Genomic DNA, 23,198 nt, shown 5'->3' on the forward strand with positions numbered 1-23,198 from the left:
TTTTTCTGCATTAAGTATCATGCGCATAAACCACACAAAGGTAAGGAAGTTGACTACTGCTAAGAACTTTTTAATATTAATAGCAGGGGCTACTAACTCCAAGATTCCGAGTGACCTGAATAATAATGACCATTCCTAAATACAACAACATCTGTTTCAACACACGCTTTCACATCAAGAATCTTGCAAAACAAATATATAAATTTAGTATAAAAGCAATATTTATTAACAACGATACCTGGAGTTACATCTAATGGAGTTAACTGTAGAAGTAGATTCGTTTAATGGTATTATTGGAGGAATACATTTTTGTGTGTGTTAAGGAACCTCTTCCTGACAGAACTAATCGTGTGACCATTCAAGCCAGAATTGTCTACCATGACAACAGAGATGGAAATTTACACAGAGGAATATCACTCAAAGAAATCAAAGATGATCAGAAACCCCAATTCTGTCATATGACCCCCACCTCGTGGTTTCATTAAACAATTTGCAAAACAAAATAGGGAGGAATGAAAGTGCTAATAAGAATGAAGAAATAAAAGGATTTTTTCCAAAATTCTGCCAACTTTTTTCTCAATATTCAATTCTGAACATCACACCTGACACCCTAGACACACACACCTGACACCCTAGACACACACACCTGACACCCTAGACACACACACCTGACACCCTAGACACACACACACACACACACACACACACGCACACACACACACACATATACACACGTGTGTGTGTGTATCATATCAATGTATTTGTGTCTTTGTGCTTGTAGTATGGGGAACTGTAATATGAAGAAGAAAGTGTGATCCACCCACCTCTTGACTTTCCTGCTGGTTGAAATCAGAGACGTGCTTTACTTGTCTGACCAATCAGTAGAACCTACGCTAATTCCCTTTCTAGCTCTCACATGTCTACACATGTCCATCCACTCCCTGTGCCCGAGGCCAGAGAGGCCCATGCTGGCCCTACTTCTGCCCATGTCCTCACCTACTTTTCTTCTTCTGGTAGGGCCTCTCAGCCATTGATGTCACTGACCCTTTTCGTCCAGTTCACCTCCCCACCTACAGTGTCTGTTTGTTCCCCACCATTGTTTGACAACCGGTGTTGGTGTGTTTATGTCCCCAAAATTTAATGGTCTGGCAAAATAAAGAGTACTGGAGTCAATTCATTTGACTATAATTAGCATAGTCACCGTTTAATTACTGAAACAAGTAATATATACATATATACATACACACACACACACACACACACATATATATATGTATATATATATATATATATATACATTCATAAATGAGGGTGAAAAATTAGATATTAATTTAATAATACCATCAGTTTAACACCAAGTGGCCTAGCACATAAAAACCAGGGAGACAATACATATTTATACGTAAACATAAGAGAGTTACCGTTAAGTGGTTAACTCTAGTGCTAAAAATAGCTCCTTATTCTGGTATAGCCACCGAAGTTGTTTCCACAAAGAGATAACATTACCTTCAACGTAAGGAAAGCGAAATACAACAAAAAGATAGATTAATGCTGAACAATTGTTTCTTTTTCAATATAATATGCAATTATGCTCACATATTTATCTATAAGTCATCAGCAGCATTTGTCTTCGATACAATTTATTAGACCCTCACGGGCGACAAATACCCATGCGGTCCAACTGATTGCATACATAGTTGTGATTTTAGGTTCCCCGCCAAAAGCATAGTAAGACTAGTGGAAACGAATACTAAAATCAACAGGTATGATGTGAAGTTAACATACGCAACCTTCCACACTAAATAACACAAAAGTAAATAAAAGCAAGAACACTCAGAGAGCACAAACCTCTGCCAAGGCAACAACAATGTCCTCTCAATGATTTGCCAGAGGGGATTTTTAAAATGAGAATATCTGAAATAAACTCGACTGTTCTCACAAATGAGAATACTAAAAATGAACCTGACCACTCTCAAAAATTAAGTAAAAAAAAACAAGAAAAGTAGTGCAGAATCCTTGTTTGGTACTGGATCTGTGCTAAAAATTAAGTTTTAATAAGTAGGAAATAAGACAGGATATTGCTACCAGCAAGAGAATGACTGCATATACACTCTGTACTTGACTAACACTTACTTTCTGAAACATATGTATGTTGAATTCTAACATCAGGTTATTAGAATTGCTGTAGCCAAGAGAAGCCCATCAAGAATCACCACTGGGATGCTTAAAATACCAGGCTGAGTGGGATATGATCTGGTCACCTGTATAGTCAAACAGGTCGTCCATGGAAGGAGTCCAATGACTTGTGTAGCAACATTATAGTCAACTGCTACAAAGGTAAAGATGATGCCCCAGAGAGGAATAATTACAGAGACATCAAGTTGCTGGACCAGGTGATGAAAGTTGCTGAAAGGGTCTTAGCTCAATTAATTAAGGGGAGAGTTAGTATAGATAAAATGCAGTTTGGATTTGTGCCTGGCTGGAGCATGACTGATGTTGTATTCCTGGTTAGGTGACTGCAGGAGAAATACCTGGCCAAAAATAAACCTCTGTATTTTGGCTTTTGTTGATATGGAGAAAACCTTTCAACAGGGTCCTCCTACCTCCTTATCTGGTGGCCAATATAGATGCCAGAGATAGATGAGTGGTTGGGGAGAGCTGTAGAAGACACGTATAGGGATGCCGTTGGTAAGGTGAGGGTTGGCAATGAGTATAGCAATGAGTTTAGTGTAGAAGTAAAGAGTCCACCAGGGTTCGGTTCTTAGACCCCCTCTTATTTATCATAGTCCTCCAAGCTATAAATGGGGAATTTAAGACTGGCTGTCCTCGGGAGCTCCTCAATGCTGATGCCTTGTTCTTATCTCTAAATTTCAGCCTGAACTAGTGAAGAAATTTCAGGTATGGAAGCAAGATCTGGAATCAATTAATTTAGCAAAGATCAAAGTATTGATAAGTAGGAAAACAAATAAATCACAGATCCCTTCTGGGATCAATATGCAGAAAAGTTGTCTGGAGTTGGTGTACCAAGTGCAAGCTATGGGCACATAAGAGGTGCAGCAGTCTTCTTCTTCTAGCACTCTGTCGGTTACGACGATGAGGGTTCCAGTTGATCTGAATCAATGGAACAGCCTGCTCATGAAATTAACGTGTAAGTGGCTGAGCACTCCACAGGCACGTGCACCCTTAACGTAGTTCTCGGGGATATTCAGCGTGACACAGAGAGTGACAAGGCCGGCCCCCTTGAAATACAGGTACAACAGAAACAGGAAGTAAGAGTGAGAGAAAGTTGTGGTGAAAGAGTACAGCAGGGATCACCACCATCCCCTGCCGGAGACTCGTGGAGCTTTTAGGTGTTTTCCCTCAATAAACACTCACAACGCCTGGTCTGGGAATCAAAACCGCGCTCCTATGACTGCGAGTCCGCTGCCCTAACCACTGGGCCATTGCGCCTCCACGGTGCAGCACTATCACTGGGTGACTAACAGAGAAAGTAGTCCTTACATGTGGCAGATGTGCAGCTACATTAAACACAAGGAATGTAAGGAAAATAGACCCCCTCAAAAGTCAGTGGGGATCCTCAGAAGTAGTAGAGGGTTTCTGTTACTTAGGTGACCAAGTTAGCAGAGGTAGAGGTTGTTCTGAAAGCATAGCTGCTAGAATGAGAACCGGCTGGGCAGAGGTTAGAGAGCTACTACCTCTGTTGGTAACAAAGGACTTCCCTCTTGGAGTGAAAAGCAGATTGTATGATGCCAGTGTATGAACGGCTATGCTACGTGGCAGTGAAACATGGGCTGTGACTATTGAGGACATGTGAAGGTTTGAAAGAAATGAAGCCAGTATGCTCTGCTGGATGGGTGATGTCAGTGTGTATATATATATGGCAGTGTGTATATATGGCAGATTTGAGAAAGAACTTGGTATATGAGACATCAAATGTTGTGTGCAAGAGAGGAGACTGCACTGGTACGGTCATGTGATGCGTATAAATGAAGATAGCTGCATTGAAGAAGTAGACCCAGGAAGATGTGGTACAAAGTGGTGAGAAAGGATCTTCAGATTTTGGGTCTCACAAAGGGGATGACAAGGGGCCAAGTCTCCTAGTGGATTGCTGTGCTTGAGAAGACACATCAAGATAAGTAAAATTGTGGTTCTCCTTGCACACAGATATGGCCCCTGCATCTCTCTTCAGCTAAGTGATCCTAATCTTGCAGGCCCATTCTTCTTCTTCTTCTTCTTCTTCTTCTTCTTCTTCTTCTTCTTCTTCTTCTTATTATTATTATTATTATTATTATTATGTAAAGGAGTTTGGTTTGGCCCCATGGGAGCCAGTCACGCACAGATGGTGTTCTTAATGTTCCACTGGCACCAGGGCCAATCAGGTGGTACTGTCATCGCCCACGTCAGCGATTTTGGTTTGTTTACACTTGCCTCAATAGGTCTTCGCAAACAAAGTTCATTGTCCAATGATCAATGAGGGGTACTCATAAGTGGCCTGGTTACACCCCACACTCAGATGTACTTTTAACGTTACAATGGCATGAGTGCAAATCAGCAGTACTGTTGTGTGCTGCGTCAGCGATTTTGATGTCACTTGCCTCACTTTGCAAGCAAGGTTTATTGTTCAACAAATGAAGGGTACTTATAAGTGGGCTTACACACACATATATATGTGCATAAGTGTGCACATGCACACACACACACACACATATGTGTATGTGGTGTGTGTATACATAATATATATATATATATATATATATATATATATAGAGAGAGAGAGAGAGAGAGAGAGAGCAGTATATTATATAATATATATATATATATATATATATATATGACTATTTTTGACTATTTATTAAATTTTATGTATTGATTAAGTCTTTCCTTGTTTGTTTTGCAAAATAGTGGTTTTGTCTCAAATAATATTTTATATATATATATATATATATATATATATATTATATTAAATTAGAGATAAAACCACTATTAGGCAAATCAAACAGTGAAAAATATAAGCCAATACATAAAATTAATTTAAAAATATAAAAATAAAAAATAAAAAATTATTTAAATAATTTAAACTTATAAATTTTATATATATATACAAATATAATATATATATATATGTATGTATGTATATTTTTATATATATATATATTATTTAATTAATTAATTTTTTTTTTAATATATCAAAAGTATTAAAAGTTTAATAAAAGATAAAGAATTAAAGAGTAAAACACATATATATATGTACATACACATGCACATATATATGCATATATACGTATATACATATGTGTGTGGCTTTGTAACAATTATCTTTGTTGTTTTTTATCTTGTTCATATTTTTATATTGTGTGTGTTTCGTTGCTGCCATCTGCCATTTTCTCCATAGTTATCAACTGACCACATGGAGTTTCTCAACCAAAGCCATTAAAAGAGAACTTTGACTTTCTAACAGGAACATCACATGTCCTCAAGAATACACTGCCTGTCTGTCTGACAAAGACACAGACAACAACAACAACAACAACAACAGCAGCAGCAGCAGTAGCAGTAGCAACATCAAATATGTCTCAGAATATCATTGTATTGTTACTGTTTTGTGTTGGAACTGTTGGTGCCATACCAATAAAGTCTGAGGTATTTTAGTTTTCTTCTTCATAATTCCAACTCTTTTTTCTCTCTTAGTTTTTATTATTTAACAGTGAAATTTGGATTACTTTCAGAATAAATATCTCAGGGACACCATCTGTATGAAAAAACAACAATTCAGTCTTTTTGTTAACATAAATAATCTAAATAATCTAAATAATCTAAAAAGCATTTGTAAGCTAACTTGAAATATATATGTGGTGGTTAAAAAAACATCAGTCACTCACTAATATTATTTTCATTTTTGCTGGCAAGTATGGGAGAAAACTCTGGACATGTTTTGGTCTTATTCTGACCTTATCAACGAAACATGGTTTTAACCATATTTGATTAAACAATAATGACTGAATTTACAATTAAATGCATTAGATTAGATAATAGTTTTAAAAAAAAAGTAGAATCGTTTAAGGATACATAACTTAGGGATGACATCTGCATAAGAAGAACAATTTCATTAAATTAGTCTAATGTATTTAGGGTGATATCTTATTTTGTGTTTTTATGTTCTGAGTTCAAATTGTCCCATGGTCAAGTTTGACTCTCAGTCTTTCAGGGTCAATAAGACAGGTTCATCTGATTGTGCCTTCTCTCAGCAACTAAGGTGAACTTGTGTCAATATTGAAAGACACTATTACAGAGAACAGCAGGTAGGTAGACAAACGGTTAAACAGAAAGGTTGCTGGTAGACAAAAGGTGTTGTTCTATTTAATTCCTTTCGGTTCTGGGTTCAAATCCTATCGATGTCAAGTTTATGTTTCATCCTTTTGAGGTCAATAAAGTACCAGCCATATGCTGGGGTCAATTATAGTCTCCCTTCAAATATTACAATCTTATCTCTAATTAAAAATTCATTATTAAACATAATATTCATATTAAATATATTGAATATTTTTTTCTTGCAGTTTGAATATTTGCCTGAAGGTAAGATATTTTTTAATTTTCTGTTTTTATGTTTTTTGGCAAACAAACATTATAAACATGTAATACACACACACACACACAGACACACACACACACACACACACAGACACACACACACACACACACAGACACACAGACACACACACACACACACACAGAATAACAGGCATCCATTGGTCTCGATAGACGTTTGATCCGTGCCTGGAGAATTTGTGCCAGCTGCTGATGGTGGAGCAGTGCCTGCTGTGCCACCACAGGCCCACATGGCAGTTGCTCTCATCTACACAGTGACTGCATTTGAAGAAGCTCTCTACTGGCACCACTGGCTTTACTGTTCTTTGGATGCAACTCTACTTTTGGAAAGTTCCAGATTCTCTTCCCCTCACTCCATCTCCAAGTATTTGTCTTCAGCGACCATTTGCTCTCATCTCAGGACATCCTCTCATCTCCTCTCACCTCAGGACATCCAAATCTATCGACTTCATATCTCTCTTGCAGACATCCTTGAAACAAAGATGAGGTTGTCCTCATGCTCTTGTGTTGGTGGCCAATTCCTCATGCAAGAGGTCTTTTAGGCTCCTCCTGTTTGGGTTATGATATGCATGCATTAGGAAGGGCATCCACCTGTAGAAACTCTGCCAGTGATGATAGAACTGAGATCGGTGAATTCATGGACTGCCTCCAGCTTGTAGTTGTTGATGGTGGTATGGTGGTCTTCAGGCCAATCGTCAGGCTAAATTCCTGACAAGCCTTTCAGAGTTTTGTCCAGAGTGCGCTGTCAGTACTGTGTCATTTGTGAACAGAATTTCTCTGATGAGTTCCTGGCACAGCCTGGATTTTGCTTTCTGCCTCAACAGACTAAACAGTTTACTGTCTGATCTGGTGTTAAGGTAAACACCATCAGTTGATGCCTTAAATGTATGTTTCAGCATGACTGCAAAGAAGATGCCAAACTGGGTGGAAGCCAGCACACAGCCCTGCTTCATGCCTCTAACTATGTTGAATACCTCTGAAGAAAAACCATCAAATTGAATGACATCTTTCATATCCACATGAAACAAATGGACAATCCTGAGAAGTCTTGGAGGACAGGCAAGGATTTTGAGCAGGCCATCTCTACTAACTAGGTCAAGAGCCATTTTAAGGTAAAAAAAAGATGATGAAGGGTGGTTACCTTTGCTCTTGGCACTTCTGCAGCTGACAAAGAGAGAAGATTGTGTCGATGGTGGAGCGTTCTCACCTGAAACCTAAAAGCACAGAGATTCAGGCTTTACCCTCTTGGCGATTTCCTCTACTCTCTCTCTTTCCCCCTCTCTCCCTCTCTCTCTTCCCCTCGCTCTCTCTCTTCCCCTCGCTCTCTCCCCCCTCTCTCTTCTCCTCTCTCTCTTCCCCTCGCTCTCTCCTCCTCTCTCTTTTCTCCTTTCTCTCTCTTCCCTCTCTCTCCCTCTCTGTATTATTGATATCCAGTAGCCCCTCAAACTCTGTACCCAGGTCTTTTGCCACTTACTCGCACTCTTTAATTGCACTCCCTTCGCAATACCCTCTCACTTATGGCATTTAAACCTGAAGGCTATGTCCTGGCCCTTGCCACTATCTGTATCTCTCTCTCCCTTTACTCAACCATTTCATTTATACTCTGATCCCCATTCCTTGTGAGCATACCAGGCATTTTTCCACCATCTCCCTCCTATGGCCTCTCTCTCTCTATCTCTCTCTCCTCTTGCACTTTGCTCAGGCTGGGCAACCGTGTATAATTATATAAAGGAAAAAAATAATTTTTAAAAAAAACTATAGATATATTGGGGAAAAAATTATAGCAAGATTATTTATCAGGAGTTTCTATGTTTAAACGATAGAGTCCTAAACATTGTAAACTATGAAATGGTGAGGCATAATTATAAGGAAAGGAATGTTTAGGCAGGAGAATTACAGGGTAAGGAATAAAGGAATTGGATGGGGAACAAATTATTCAGACACAATGCTTACCTATATAAAGAAGTTAGCTATGCATAAATGATCAGAGGGGCTAAGGGTCACTGGAATACAGAATGCATTACTGAACTCAAGGATATATATATATAATATATATATATATATACACATGTATGTATGTATGTATGTATGTATGTATGTATGTATATATCTGTGTGTGTGTGTGTATGTATATATATATATATATATATATATATTGAAAATGTTCGTTATAGGTATAAAAATACCATAAAGAATTATAAAAATGGAGAAAAGTTGTTAAAAAGTCAAAATTGGATTTAATAGGTACATACAAATGTTTCAAAAGGCAATACAAATATGTAAGAAAAAATTATAATGATAATAATTATAATTAAAGTTATGCATTGTCATTCTTGACAGTGTGAAGAATTTAAGGAAAAACCTCAAAAAAGTTATTAATAAAAATCAAGAAGGAAAAACAAATGGTGTAACAGGAAAATTTAACCAGATATTTATAAATAAGTTGTAAAAAGGAAAGAATCAAGAGAAACGAAAAAGGAAATGTCAATGTGTATGCAAGTCTATTTATGCAAAAAAACCTATAAATTTGGCTAACAGATATAGATAGATAGATTTATAGATGCTCACATTATATTGTATATTATATATGATATATATGATGATGTATAATATGTATGTAGTCTACAATATTGTAGATGGCAGAAACTGTAAAAAAAAACCCTGTTTCTTATTTCTCTCTCTTGTCCACGCATTCTATAATAACTCAATATGGCTGAACTTTTTGTAAACCAACTATTTTATATTCTTCGCCGATCATTTCTGATATTATTTACCCGTCATTGAATTTTGTGATCATTTAATCATTTAAACATGTTTTCTACTTTGTAATTTTAAATTCTATTAAAATGCCATTTTTTTTTTATATACATTTGTACCATTGATAAACAAAATATTGCTGAAACTAGTTTGGTATGTATGGGAATAAATTTATTTAAAAACAATTACAAGTTTTTCAAATACAGGTGCATTTTCAAAAACAAATTCTTCTCTCTCTCTCTCCACATACACACGCACAAAAGCACACATGCATATATATATATATATATATATATATATATATATATATATATATATATACACATAGATATATATACATATATATATATATATACATAGAATATATATATATAATATATATATATATATATATATATATATATACATAGATATATATATACATATATATATATATACATAGATATATATACATATATATATATATATACATATATATATATATATTATATATATATATATATATATATATATATATATATATATAAATCGGGAGTGCATAGCATTTACATAAATATAATATTTCAATAATTTTACAAAAACATAACAAACTGGAAATTCATCATCAGTCAACAGCTTAAAAATCGTCACAGTTTCATGCCTTTAACATTGACAGTGTTCACTTTTGGGGGTCACAAGCTGCAAAAATCCATTGGGAATAGCTAATGGACATACAGGACACTGATGACAAAATAAAATATACATATACAACAAAAGATGGTTGTGTGGCCACATCACAGATATGTATGGGGTAACACAAAGGAAAATGAAAATGTCCTGTAAGATTGGAGACGAGAGGAGGACGGACAGAAAGTGAGAATGAAAGAAGAAGTAAAGTATTGGGGAGGGGAAGAAAAATATTTTTGTTGTTTTTGTAAAATCTCAGAAAATAATTAAAAATTCACATTTTTTATCAAATTATTTTGTTATATTTATCTATCTATCCAACTGTAAACATTTTAAATATTTCACTAAAGAGAGAGGGAGGAAGGCAAAAGAGAGGCAAAGATAGATAGAGAGAGAGAGAAATAGACGTTGCACAAAAAATATTCTAAGAATATTTTACAAATGAGTAAAAAAAAGGAAGAGTGGAAAGTGTTACATAAATAATATTTAAAAAATTTAACAAAAATACAGCAAACGGAAAATTTTCCAAAGTTTATAAAAAAATATACAACAAAAAGGTTATTGTATGACATGTGTGATATTGTGTGATACTAAATATGCAAATATTCTTTTTCCCTTCCAGGATTCGATCCTGCTCACCCAGAAGATGTCCCAGGTATGGTCATATAACATTAATTGAAGTCTTTTTATTGTAAACTAGCAGTATCGCCCGGCGTTGCTCGGGTTTGTAAGGGAAATAACTATATAAGCATTTTTAGAGAGTTATAGCCAAAAAATAGCAAAAAAATGCATTAAAAATGGAAAAAAAATTATGGTAAATTTTTTTAAAAATCGTTGACACATCGTAGACATTTTTAGAGAGTTACTTCCCTTATATAATAGAAAAAAAATTAAAATGGAAAAAAATGACGGTAAATTTTTTTTTAATCGTAGACTCATCGTAGACGCACGCTAATACCCAGAAGGGCTCGATATGAATCACGACTATAAGATACCCAGTTTCGGTTAAACTGCACCGCAAAATGTGGGAGTAGTTAGGAATCTAAATCGTAGGAAACAGACAGCACACAACTTCACTTTTATATATAAAGATTTGTCCATAACTATTTCTGTGTTGACACTGGAAAGGAGAGGAAGGAAATAGAAAGCAAAAACAAACACAAATAATGTGAATGAATTTATGGCCATGGTTGATGGTTGATGGTTGATGGTTGATGGTTGATGGTTGTGTTGTGGCTGAAGTCTACTGTTCAGCCTCAGGACTGGGCATTATCAAAGTGTCCATTAATTTTACAGGACTGCTAGCAACACTAACAGCAGCAATGATAACACTCCCACCACCACCACCACCACCACTGTCGCCACCACCACCACCACCACTGTCGCCACCACCACCACCACACTATCTCCCCACTATCAACAAAAGCACTAACACTATTACTACCAATAATGCTGCCTAAATGATTTGGTGTATCCTTTCTAAGTAATAGAGAATTCTTCCTTAATGATAGTGTATTCTTCATAAGCGATCTAGTGTATCCTTCTTCAATGATTTAGTGTGTCCTTCCTAAATGACCTAATATATCATCCCTAAGTGATTTAGTGTATCATTCCAATGTGACCAAGTTTATCATTCATATGAGATTCAGAAATCCACCAAAGTCTTTAACAATCTTGGATCAAGCTTCAATGCTCTGAAGGGAAGAATATCAGAGAGAAAACCCACCACCACCACCTGCAGCAGCAGTGGAGGTGCAATGGCCCAATGGTTAGGGCAGCGGACTCGCGGTCAGAAGATCGTGGTTTCGATTCCCAGACTGGACGTTGTGTGTGTTTATTGAGCGAAAACAACTAAAGCACCACGAGGCTCCAGCTGGGGGTGGTGACGACCCCTGTTGTACTCTTTTGCCCCAACTTTCTCTCACTCTTTCTTCCTATTTCTTGTCCCCGACTTCCTACGCAACCGCTGAGCCTGGATGCTGCGCATTCATCCATCCGTCGATGCTCTCGGTGTCGGGAGTTGACCTGCTTTCTCTTCTGCGGGTCTTACGAATAGCAAAGGACCATGTTTCGGACTTCTCCCATCTTGCGAGCTGTGGGACGAAGACCGTTCGCTCAACAGCAACAGCAACAACAACAGCACCACCTTCATCATCTTCATCATCACCCCCCCCACCACCACCAGTACCACCACCACCTACAACAACAACAGCTGCTACTACTACTTCTACTACTTGTCTAGTACCTTATATAATAAGAAGGGCTGGTAATTAGAAATGAAATCAAGGAAGAGGGTGAGGGAAAGGTTTTCTGGTTTTAATGAAACGTCGAAGTTTCTATTTTCTAAAACAGTTTTAAACAGGAAAAAATGTTGCCCTGTTTCATGTTTTTTTTTTTTTTTCTTTTACCAGGAATGTTCCAAGGTGATATTGATCTCGATGGACATAGTCCTTGGGTAAATATTGATTTTTAATCAAACCACAAAGCCACTGGTAAATATTGGTCCTTTGATAAAGATTTCTGCCATAGTATTCAAGTAGACACACACACACACTCACACACGCACAAACACACACACACACACAAACATGCACACACACACACACACGCACAAACACACACACGCACAAACACACACGCACAAACACACACACACACGCACACACAAACACACACGCACAAACACACACACACACACACACAAACACGCACACACAAACATGCACACACACACGCACAAACACACACACACAAACACACACACACAAACATGCACACACACACGCACAAACACACACACACAAACACACACACACAAACATGCACACACACACGCACACACACAAACACACACACGCATAAACACACACACGCACAAACACACACACGCACAAACACACACACACACAAACACACACACACAAACACACACACACAAACATGCACACACAAACACACACACACAAACACACACGCACAAACACACACACGCATAAACACACACACACACAAACACGCACACACATGCACAGTTACCAAGTTCTTTTCAACCCAATATTGCTATTTAAGAAAAGTTTGATAAAAATATCTTTTCTGCAGAGTAGAAATGCTGTTGGAGATCTTAAGCGGCGCTGGCCAAATGGTGTGGTTCCATTTAACATTCATTCGTATTTTGGTAAGTGATGACTTTGTGTTTTTTATGATGTTTTGCGGAAGAATTTTTAACAATCAAACTTTGATAATTTTGTTCACAAAAGCTTAAATCAGTGATTGCTCACAGAAATGGAAAACATCTCCATGGAAACCGATCTTATATCAAAGTTTAGTTTAATGATTTGTCAATTAAAGATTAATAAATATCTATCCACCAAGGATCAGTCCTCAGCCCCCTCTTATTCTTCATAGTCCTCCAAGCAATAACAGAGGAATTCAAGACAGGATGCCCCTGGCAGCTCCTCTATGCTGATGACCTTGCTCTTATTGCTGAGTCACTATCAGAACTCGAGGAGAAGTTTCAGGTGTGGAAGCAAGGTTTGGAATCAGAGGGCCTTAGAGTCAATCTACCAAAAACCAATGTCTTCGTAAGTAGGAAGGCAGGCAAGCCACAAATCCCTTCAGATAGATGGCCCTGCTCAATCTGTAGAAAAGGCATAGGTAGAAACTTCATGAGATGTACCTGGTGTAAGTTATGGACACATAAGAGGGGCAGCAATATCAAAGGGTGGGGGGATAACTAGGAAGATAGTTTTTGTGTGTGGCAGATGCACAGGGGCAATAGACACTGAAAATGCACAGAAAACAGCTTCCGTCTCATGCCAGGGGGAAAAACTAGAAGTAGTTGATAGCTTCCATTACCTAGGTGGCCAAGTCAGTAGCGGTGGGTGGATGCTCTGAGATTGTAGCTGCTAGAATATGAATAGCCTGGGCAAAGTTCAGAGAGCTCCTACCACTGCTGGTGACAAAGGGCCTCTTGCTCAGACTGTATGACACATGTATATGAACAGCCATGCTACATGGCAGTGAAACATGGCTGTGACTGCTGAGGACATGCGTAAGCTCACAAGAAATGAAGCTGGTATGCTCTGCAGGATGTGTGATGTTAGTGTGCATACATGACAGAGTATAAGCGCCCTGAGAGAAAATTTGGATTTAAGAAGCATTAGATGTGGTGTGCAAGAGAGACAACTGTGCTGGTATGGTCATATGTTACGTATGAATGAAGACAGATGTATGAAAAAGTGTCACATCCTAGCAATAGAGGGGACCTGTGGAAGAGGTACACCCAGGAAAACCTGGGATGAGGTGGTGAAGCACGACCTCTGAATGTTGGGCCTCATGGAGGCAATGACAAGAAACCGAGACCTTTGGAGATATGCTATGCTTGAGAAGACTCGGCGAACCAAGTGAGATTCTAAATGTGGCCTATGCCAGTGCAGCATAACCGGCCCATCTAAGGGTACCCTTCAATCATTGGACAATAAACTACGCCTGCGAAAACCTGTTGAAGCAAGTGAAGTCATTGCCATGGCCAATGACAGTACCTACCAGATTGGTAACCATGCCAGTGGCATGTAAAAAGCACCATCCAAACGTGGTTGATGCCAGTGCCGCCTAATTGGTTCCCATGCCCATGGTATGTAAAAAGCACCCACTACACTCTCAGAGTGTTTGGCATTAGAAAGGTCATCTGGCTGTTTAAACTTTGCCATATCAAATTTTGAGCCTGGTGCAGCCTTCTGGCTCACCAGTCTTCAATCAAAGCCATCATGGAAAGCGGACATTAAACGACGATGACAAATCATCGTGGGAGATGATGTCAGTGTGCCAGGGAATATCCCTGAGGTACAAGGATGGGAATATAAATGGAAGCGTAGAGGATTGTACAGGGTGCATGAGTTCCTGAAGGTGGTTTGTGGGAGAGGGGAGGGAGAAAGAAATAATAGAGTATGAAGAAGAAATGGAGTTTGGTTCATTGGGGTGGGATGTGGGAATTAGTGTTACACGAGGGTGAAATACAAAGCACTTCCAGGACTTAGTCTCATGTAGCGGGCCTGGTCTCCCTCAACAACCTCATATCACCAGACATGTTTATCCTGTGTCATCTCTGTGACGCCCAACATTTTGAGATCGGTACTCACTACTTACGTGTGTGTGTGTGTGTGTGTGTGTGTGTGGTGTGTATCACCTGTTCTTTGGGTGCATTTCGGGGAGTTCACTCTGTTGTCACCCAGTTTAATGCCAGTACCTGGTCCTTGCCAACCTTCAGCAGAGTATAGTTTGTTCTGGTCAGGGGCTTGATTTGAGAATGACTTTCTCCGTCCCAGCAATTTTTGAGGCCCTAAAAAAGGATTGTCAATGGTACGGACCTTCTTCTTGCAACAAAAATGTTGATGGCAGAGATGATGTTGTTTGTATTCCTTTTCTGGTCCAAATGTTTGAAGTTATTTTAATCCATGATGTTGCTTTTTACAATTACAGAAGAATATGAGAAGGAAACCATAATGGAAGGAATACAACATATTCAGGAAATGACGAGGCTTAATGGTAAAGACTGTATAAAATTTAAGAACCAAACGGATGAAGAGAACTACGTGTATATTGGCACAGGATTTGGGTAAGGCTACAGACTGTTTCAAGAATGCAAGTGATTATTTGAAGAATAATAAGTTTTCAATAAAGGGTTATGAAACTGATGCAGGTGAGTATTGAAGCCTATACCATGGTTTCAGGCATTTATCTATTTGGATATTATTTGCAATGCTTTTGTTGATGGGAAATAGAGTTAAAGAATGGTCATGTGATATGTGATGTCAGCCAGGTGTTAAGGGTGGTTTGTCTGTGTGTCTAAGACTCTGCAACATTCTGTTGAAATATATGCTTCTCTGGTGCTGTTGTTTTGATGGTATGTACACAAGACATTCTGAAATGTGGATTGGGGTGTGTGAAGTCATAGCAAAAATGGAACGACCAACTTAGGCATGATGGTCAACTCATCTAAGGGGTAATAACTCTAAGAACTGACGACTTATCTAACCCATGCCAACATGGAAAGTGGATGTAAAATTATTATTTGTGTGTGTGTATACATATGCATTCACATACATGCATATAAATATACACAGACCCCTCCCCACACACTCACACAGACACACACACACAATGATTTATGTGTGTCCTTATTTTATGTGCTGACTGGCGAAAGCAATCATCTATACGCAGTCACAATTGGAACCAATCTAAAAGGAATAACCCCCACCCCTCCTAGAGTTATTGCCAGTAGAATTTTCGTTCTGGAATTTTTGGTTACAACCTTAATTGACCGAGACGTGTTCCTTCCCCCAGTTGTGGAGAGGTTATGTGCATCTGGCCATTTGAGACTGCTGAGTCACCTGTTCAGCTAAGAAATTCATAGGTGCAAAACTAATGGTCAGTCTCTGACTGGTCATAGCAAACAATCTTCTAAGTGTGTGTGTATATGTGTGTGTGTATGTGTGTGTGTGTGTGTGTGTGTGTGTGTGTGTGTGTGTGTGTGTGTGTGTGTGTGTGTTTTGTGTGTGTGTGTGTGTGTGTGTATGTATGTGTATGCATGAGAGTATATAATTTATCTCTTATTTCTTTCAGTCATTAGTCTGTGGCCATGCTGGAGCACCACCTTCTATAATTTTTAGTCAAAAGAATTGACCCCCAATTCTTATTATTTTTAAAGACTAATACATATTCTATCAGTCACTTTTGCTAAGTTACAGGGACATAAACAAAGCAACAGCTGTCGCATTTATTTTATCTAAAATTTCTTTACTAATGATCCCAAGTTCTGACTTGGCTGGGTTGATAAGCCTACATTTAGTGGCCTTCAATATAGGTAACGAGGTGGCCTTCAATATAGGTAAATATTTCCTAGCACTGATAGATAGACATTTTCCAGTTAACCATACTTATAGGAAACTCTTCAATAGACACAATTTAAAAATTAGTTTTAGTTCCACTACCAATTTTAAAAACATAATCAAACATAACATACAAAAAACACAACAAGAAAACAGCTGTTCATGCAGGAATAAAGAATTGTGCCAGCTAAATGGAGCTTGCATGTCCAAGTCCATCATATATGAAGCTACCATAAACTCTATAACCACTAAAGACACTGTTTCGACGAAGAAATACGTGGGCCTTATAGAGGGTAACTTCAAGGCCAGGTTCAATAACCACACTTTGAGCTTTAGGCACTGGAACAAAAGAAAAGCGACACAATTATCTAATCATATTTGGTCTTTAAGAGAAAAAGGTATCGATTATAACATACATTGGAAGATTTTGGCCAGATGTAAGCCCTCTACCAACGGCAGCGGGAGGTGCGGTCTGTGCGACATGGAGAGATGGCTTATCTGGAAAAGCAGCTTAGACCCTACTACATGTCTAAACACAAGGACAGAACTTTTCGGATCATGCCTACATGTGACTAAATTTCTGTTACGTTTTTGGTCCCCTAAAGAAAACAGATAGAACATGCTTTCTATGTTATGTCCCAAGAAGATTTTATATATTTTTATATATTTTTTATATATTTTTTATGTATTTTTATATAATTTTTATGACGAAAAATGCGAGCGATGTATAAGTACGCAGGCAAGCAGAGTTATAACACAGTAATTTCCCTTTGTATAACGGTATTTTTTCATAGCGTTTTCAAATAGCCAGATAACCGAAGAGATGGTGTTGTGGATTTCCACTTCGGCATCTGAAACTCAGAGTTTTATCTTGACTATCGAGTAATGTAACATATTATTGTATAGATAAATTTCCTCTATTTACATAATATTGAGGTCTCTTTCTTTCTTTTGTTATCTTACCGTTTTACCAATATATATATATATATATATATATATATATATATATATATATATATATATATTCTCCTTGTTGACACATAGACAGACAGATATACGAATCCCCTTAGTAATAATCCAATGTTGATGTTTCTTCTGTAGGTGTCACAGTAATATTGGTTACAAAGGCAAACCCCAAGGAATATCTCTCGGCCGTGGCTGCCGATCGAGAGGAATTGTTTCTCATGAGATGCTACATACACTGGGATTTTATCACGAACAGAGTCGACCAGATCGAGATAATTATGTGAAAATAAATATGACTAATGTAAAGGAAAGTAAGAATTAATGTTTCACTCAACCGTTTAATCAGCAGAAGAATTCTAACTAAAATAGAATTCTTCTGTGTTTTAATTATTTTTTTCAAAATAATTAAAAATTATGATTCAGGAAATTGATTACAAATGTTTCTATATATTAGTTTTGTATTTGTTTCTGCTGTTGTTGTTGACGTTTATATTTCCACTGATGGGGCCTAATAAGAAATATGTTTTGAGTTGTCTCCCTTGTTTGATCAATTCAACTTTGACGTTTGCTGCTCTCCAATATTTTCCCATATCATTGTATCTCTTCTGGGTTTGTTGCTGTCTTTGAAAACATTGGGCATTCATCAGTCATGTGGAATATTTATTATGTAAATATGCAGTGAGTGGGTGTTGAAAATCTCACCGTTTCAAGTGTCTTTTACCATAGGTTTGGGTTAACCCAAGTCTTGTCAGGGAAACTGGGGAAATGAGTGGCACCAGCAGAGTTACCAATCCCATGCCCAGTACTACCAGCCACAACACCATTAGCAACAGCATCACCAGCACTATTTCTAGGGATGAATACTGCAACTGCAGCAAGCACACCAATATCACCAGAACCCATTCCCCCTGGTAACAGCACCGATGACAGCCCCAGCAACAGCAGTGTTAACAACTCCAGGCCCAGAGCACTCAGAACATACACCAGAGGCGTGAACACAACCAACACTCAAGTTTGGAGATATATCAGATTGACTGGAACTACTTTTAAGTGGCGCCTGTACAACCACAGATACTCTTTTAGGGTTCTGGAAAAATGTTATGTCACATCCTTGGCCATCCACATGTGGCACTTTAAGTATGAAGGAACTCCATACGAAATTAAACAGAAGATCATAGAGAAGCCAAGGTCCTATATAAGTGGGAGTGGAGGATGCAAGCTCTGCATAGCAGGACAGGCAAGCCTCGCTTAGCCCTTAAAGCCTCACTGAGCCCAGACACTCTCTTAAACTCAAGACTTAAGTTCTATAGTTTAAGAGAGTGTTTGGTGATATGAGGTTCTTGAGAAGACCTGCCTACCACATGACACTAAGTTCTGGAAATGCTTTGTAATTGACAAACGGGGAATCCCACACCTGCAACAGGTAGCATTTGAAATAGGGGATTCTCTGTTTGTCAATTAGAGCTGGAAAAAGTTCTTGCAGACTGGAGACAGCTTAAGGGCAGAGATGTCCTGTTTGCCCTTTAGGTCCATAAGATTCGCCAACAAGACTAATTTAAGGGAGATAACTCATCCTGTTTAAAGCTCAGTGTACATTTATTCTTTGTTTACAAATTAATTGACTGTAATGGTTTTCTACCTCCAGTTTGAAGAGAGGTTATATACCCATGGCCATTGGAATCAGATGAGTTTTCTATAAGGCTAAGGGCTTTGTGTGAAACCATTGCTCACTCTATGACTAGACATAGACTTAACTGCATCGACATTACCCAAATCACTGATCATGGATCCTTGGTGGATGTTGTTTACCTGGACTTTGCTAAGGCTTTTAACTCTGTGCCACACAAAAGACTTATGGTGAAGCTTTCTGCGTTGGGTGTAAGAGATGAACTCTGGTTAAAGTCCTTTATTTTCGGCCGAAAAGAGGTTGTCACAGTTCTAGGACAGCACTCTTCATCCTATGAGATGACATCTGGTGTACCACAGGGATCTGTTCTTGGCTCCCTTTTATTTGTTGCATATGTTAATGACATAGATGCCAACTTAAAGAATGCCACAGTGCTGAAATATGCAGATGATATCAAGCTGTACCTTGAAATAAAGAGGTCAGATCCTGTACACTATAGACCTCTATTGCAAGCAGACCTGGACACAATGCAGCAGTGGATCATGGACTGGCAACTCAAGCTGGCTGTGGACAAATGTACCACCATGCATTTTGGGAGGAGAAACCCAGTGTCCACCTACTCCCTCCACAACACTGGGTGTTATTATCGACAGTGATTTGCGTTGGACAAAACATATCGCTAAAATTGTCAAGAAGGCTGAGGGTGTCTTGGCATCACTCACCAAATCCTTTGTGAGCTGCTCTCCGGCTTTATATAGCTATGGTAAGACCTCACCTGGAATTTGCATCACCGGTCTGGAACCCCTATCTTGCCCAGGATATCAATTGTCTGGAAGCTGTTCAACGACATGCAACCAAAAGAATACCCTCCATCAGGCATTTGCCATATTCTGAATGCCTTACTTCCCTGAACATGGATACATTGAAACTCCGACGTCTGGCAGCTGACTTGGCAGACACCCATAAAATTTTTAACCATCTTACAAACAATAACTCTGAGCAGCTTTTCAAACTCCACCTGTCTAACACCTGTGAACACGTTTACAAAGCCAGAAAACAGCACAGCTCCCATGACTTTTGGAAACATTTTTTCACGCTGAGAGTTGCTGAAGCATGGAACAAACTGCCGGCATCAGTTGTTAGTTGTCGGAGCACTGCATCAAAACTTCCATGCTTCCTGAGATTCGCCAACACTACACCTGATTTTCTCCCCTCCATACACACACAAGCATGTATCTGACTCATACATTGTTCACTTCCCAGACATTTGTATATTACTGCATACGCTTTATACACTCTTGTGACAAGTTGTGGTGTACCTGAGCACTGTATACAATAATTTAATTATTATTATTATTTTAAAAACATTACTGCTCTATCGTTTAGTTAGAGTGTACTTTTTAGGATATACAAAGCACTGACTATATTATATATATATATATATATATTTATATATATATATATATATATTACATATATATATATATACATATAATATATATATATATATATACATATATATGTATATATATATATATGTAAAAAAAATACAAACTGGGACGAGAGCGCAAAACATTTAGAAGACGATACAAAAAACACGGATGGGACATTCGAAGCCTTCAATCTTCAGTCAAGAACCGGATCATATATATATATGTGTATAATATATATATAATAATAATAATTTGAGGGAATATTATTCCTAACTTACAGGGAAAAATTCAATTTAGAAATACTAAATCAAATTTCACAAAATACAATATATATATAAAAGTTAGAAAAAAGCCACATTTTATCAATTCAAAATGAACGATTAAATTACACCATCTAGAAAATATGTAATTTTCTAGATGGTGTAATTTAACTGTTTATTTTGAATTGATAAAAGGTGGTTTTTCTAACTTTTATATATATCATCATCATCATCATCATCATCATCATCGTTTAACGTCCGTTCTCCATGCTAGCATGGGTTGGATGGTTCAACTGGGGTCTGGCAAGCTCGAAGGCTGCACCAGGCCAGTCAGATCTGGCAGTGTTTCTACAGCTGGATGCCCTTCCTAATGCCAACCACTCCGTGAGTGTAGTGGGTGATTTTATGTGCCACCGACACAGGTGCCAGACGAGGCTGGCAGACGGCCACGCTCGGATGGTGTTTTTATGTGCCACTGACACAGGTGCCAGACGAGGCTGGCAGACGGCCACGCTCGGATGGTGTTTTCTTATGTGCCACCGACACAGGTGCCAGACGAGGCTGGCAGACGGCCACGCTCGGATGGTGTTTTTATGTGCCACCGACACAGGTGCCAGACGAGGCTGGCAGATGGCCACGCTCGGATGGTGTTTTCTTATGTGCCACCGACACAGGTGCCAGACGAGGCTGGCAGACAGCCACGCTCGGATGTTGTTTGTTACGTGCCCACAGCACGGAGGCCAGTCGATGCGGTACTGGCTATATATATATATATATATATAGATAGATAGATATATACATACATACATACATACATACATCTTGTGATCGTGTGATTAACCAGACTATCAGATGTTGTTACACATCACTGGTTACAATGTGCTTTGCATCATTTTATCTTTCAAATGATGCCAGTCTGCTGGCTTAGGTGAGCTGTCCCCTGGTCAGAAGATCAGTCCACTGCAGGCTCATCCGTTTACAGCTGAGTGGGAACATATCTATCATCATCATTTAATGTCTGCTTTCCATGTTGGCACACACACACACGCCACACACACACAACACACACACACACACACATATATATAGATATATGTATATATATTATATATATATATATAATATATATATATACATATATATATATATATTATATATATATTATATATATATATATATATATATATATATATATATACATACATTATATATATATATATATATATATATATATATATATATATATACAGGAGTGGCTGTGTGGTAAGTAGCTTGCTAACCAACCACATGGTTGCGGGTTCAGTCCACTGCGTGGCATCTTGGGCAAGTGTCTTCTGCTATAGCCCGGGCCGACCATGCCTTGTGAGTGGATTTGGTAGACGGAAACTGAAAGAAGCCTGTCGTATATATGTATATATATATATATGTATGTGTGTGTGTGTTGGTGTCTGTGTTTGTCTCCCTAGCATGCTTGACACCGATGCTGGTGTGTTTACGTCCCCATCACTTAGCGGTTCGGCAAAGAGACGATAGAATAAGTACTGGGCTTACAAAGAATAAGTCCGGGGTCGATTGTTCGACAAAGGCGGTGCTCCAGTATGGACGCAGTCTAATGACTGAAATATGTAAAAAAGTAAAAAGAGAGAGTATATATTATATATATATATATATATATATATATATATAAAAAAGGAAATGAAGAAAATACTGAAAATAATTGAAGTTAATTTAAGTAATTTAATAGGTGAAAGTTCTTTTTACCGGTTGCGCATTTGTTATGCTTATCAAAATATAAAGAGAGATTAGAGTCTGTCTCTTATATGTGAAAAAAAGAGGCTCCAGAGTTGTTTTGGATTTGCTTGGTTTCGCGCCTAAAATTTTGATTGGGTCATTATGAAGGGGGTCACGTGAATGTTTGAATGGAAGTTGGTGTGGGGTGTGGTAAGAAAAAAGGCTCAGAGAAGTTAAAATTTGGCTAGTGTCCCGCCTAAAATTC

The 23,198-nt window shown here is 38.1% G+C and overlaps 1 protein-coding gene across 1 annotated transcript in view; it reads left to right on the plus strand.

Moving 5' to 3' along the window:
* Positions 1-23,198, plus strand: part of LOC115215900 (thioredoxin domain-containing protein 16-like) — a 117,360-nt gene that overhangs the window by 81,082 nt on the left and 13,080 nt on the right. The window contains exons 21-27 of the mRNA XM_036509237.1: positions 5,512-5,640; positions 6,555-6,573; positions 10,652-10,684; positions 12,441-12,484; positions 13,129-13,204; positions 15,508-15,643; positions 18,018-18,193. Coding sequence (XP_036365130.1) covers positions 5,512-5,640; positions 6,555-6,573; positions 10,652-10,684; positions 12,441-12,484; positions 13,129-13,204; positions 15,508-15,643; positions 18,018-18,193 — 613 coding nt within the window. The remainder of the gene's footprint in view (positions 1-5,511; positions 5,641-6,554; positions 6,574-10,651; positions 10,685-12,440; positions 12,485-13,128; positions 13,205-15,507; positions 15,644-18,017; positions 18,194-23,198) is intronic.

This window comes from Octopus sinensis, linkage group LG1 (assembly GCF_006345805.1).
Source record: "Octopus sinensis linkage group LG1, ASM634580v1, whole genome shotgun sequence".
NCBI classification, from domain to species: domain Eukaryota; kingdom Metazoa; phylum Mollusca; class Cephalopoda; order Octopoda; family Octopodidae; genus Octopus; species Octopus sinensis.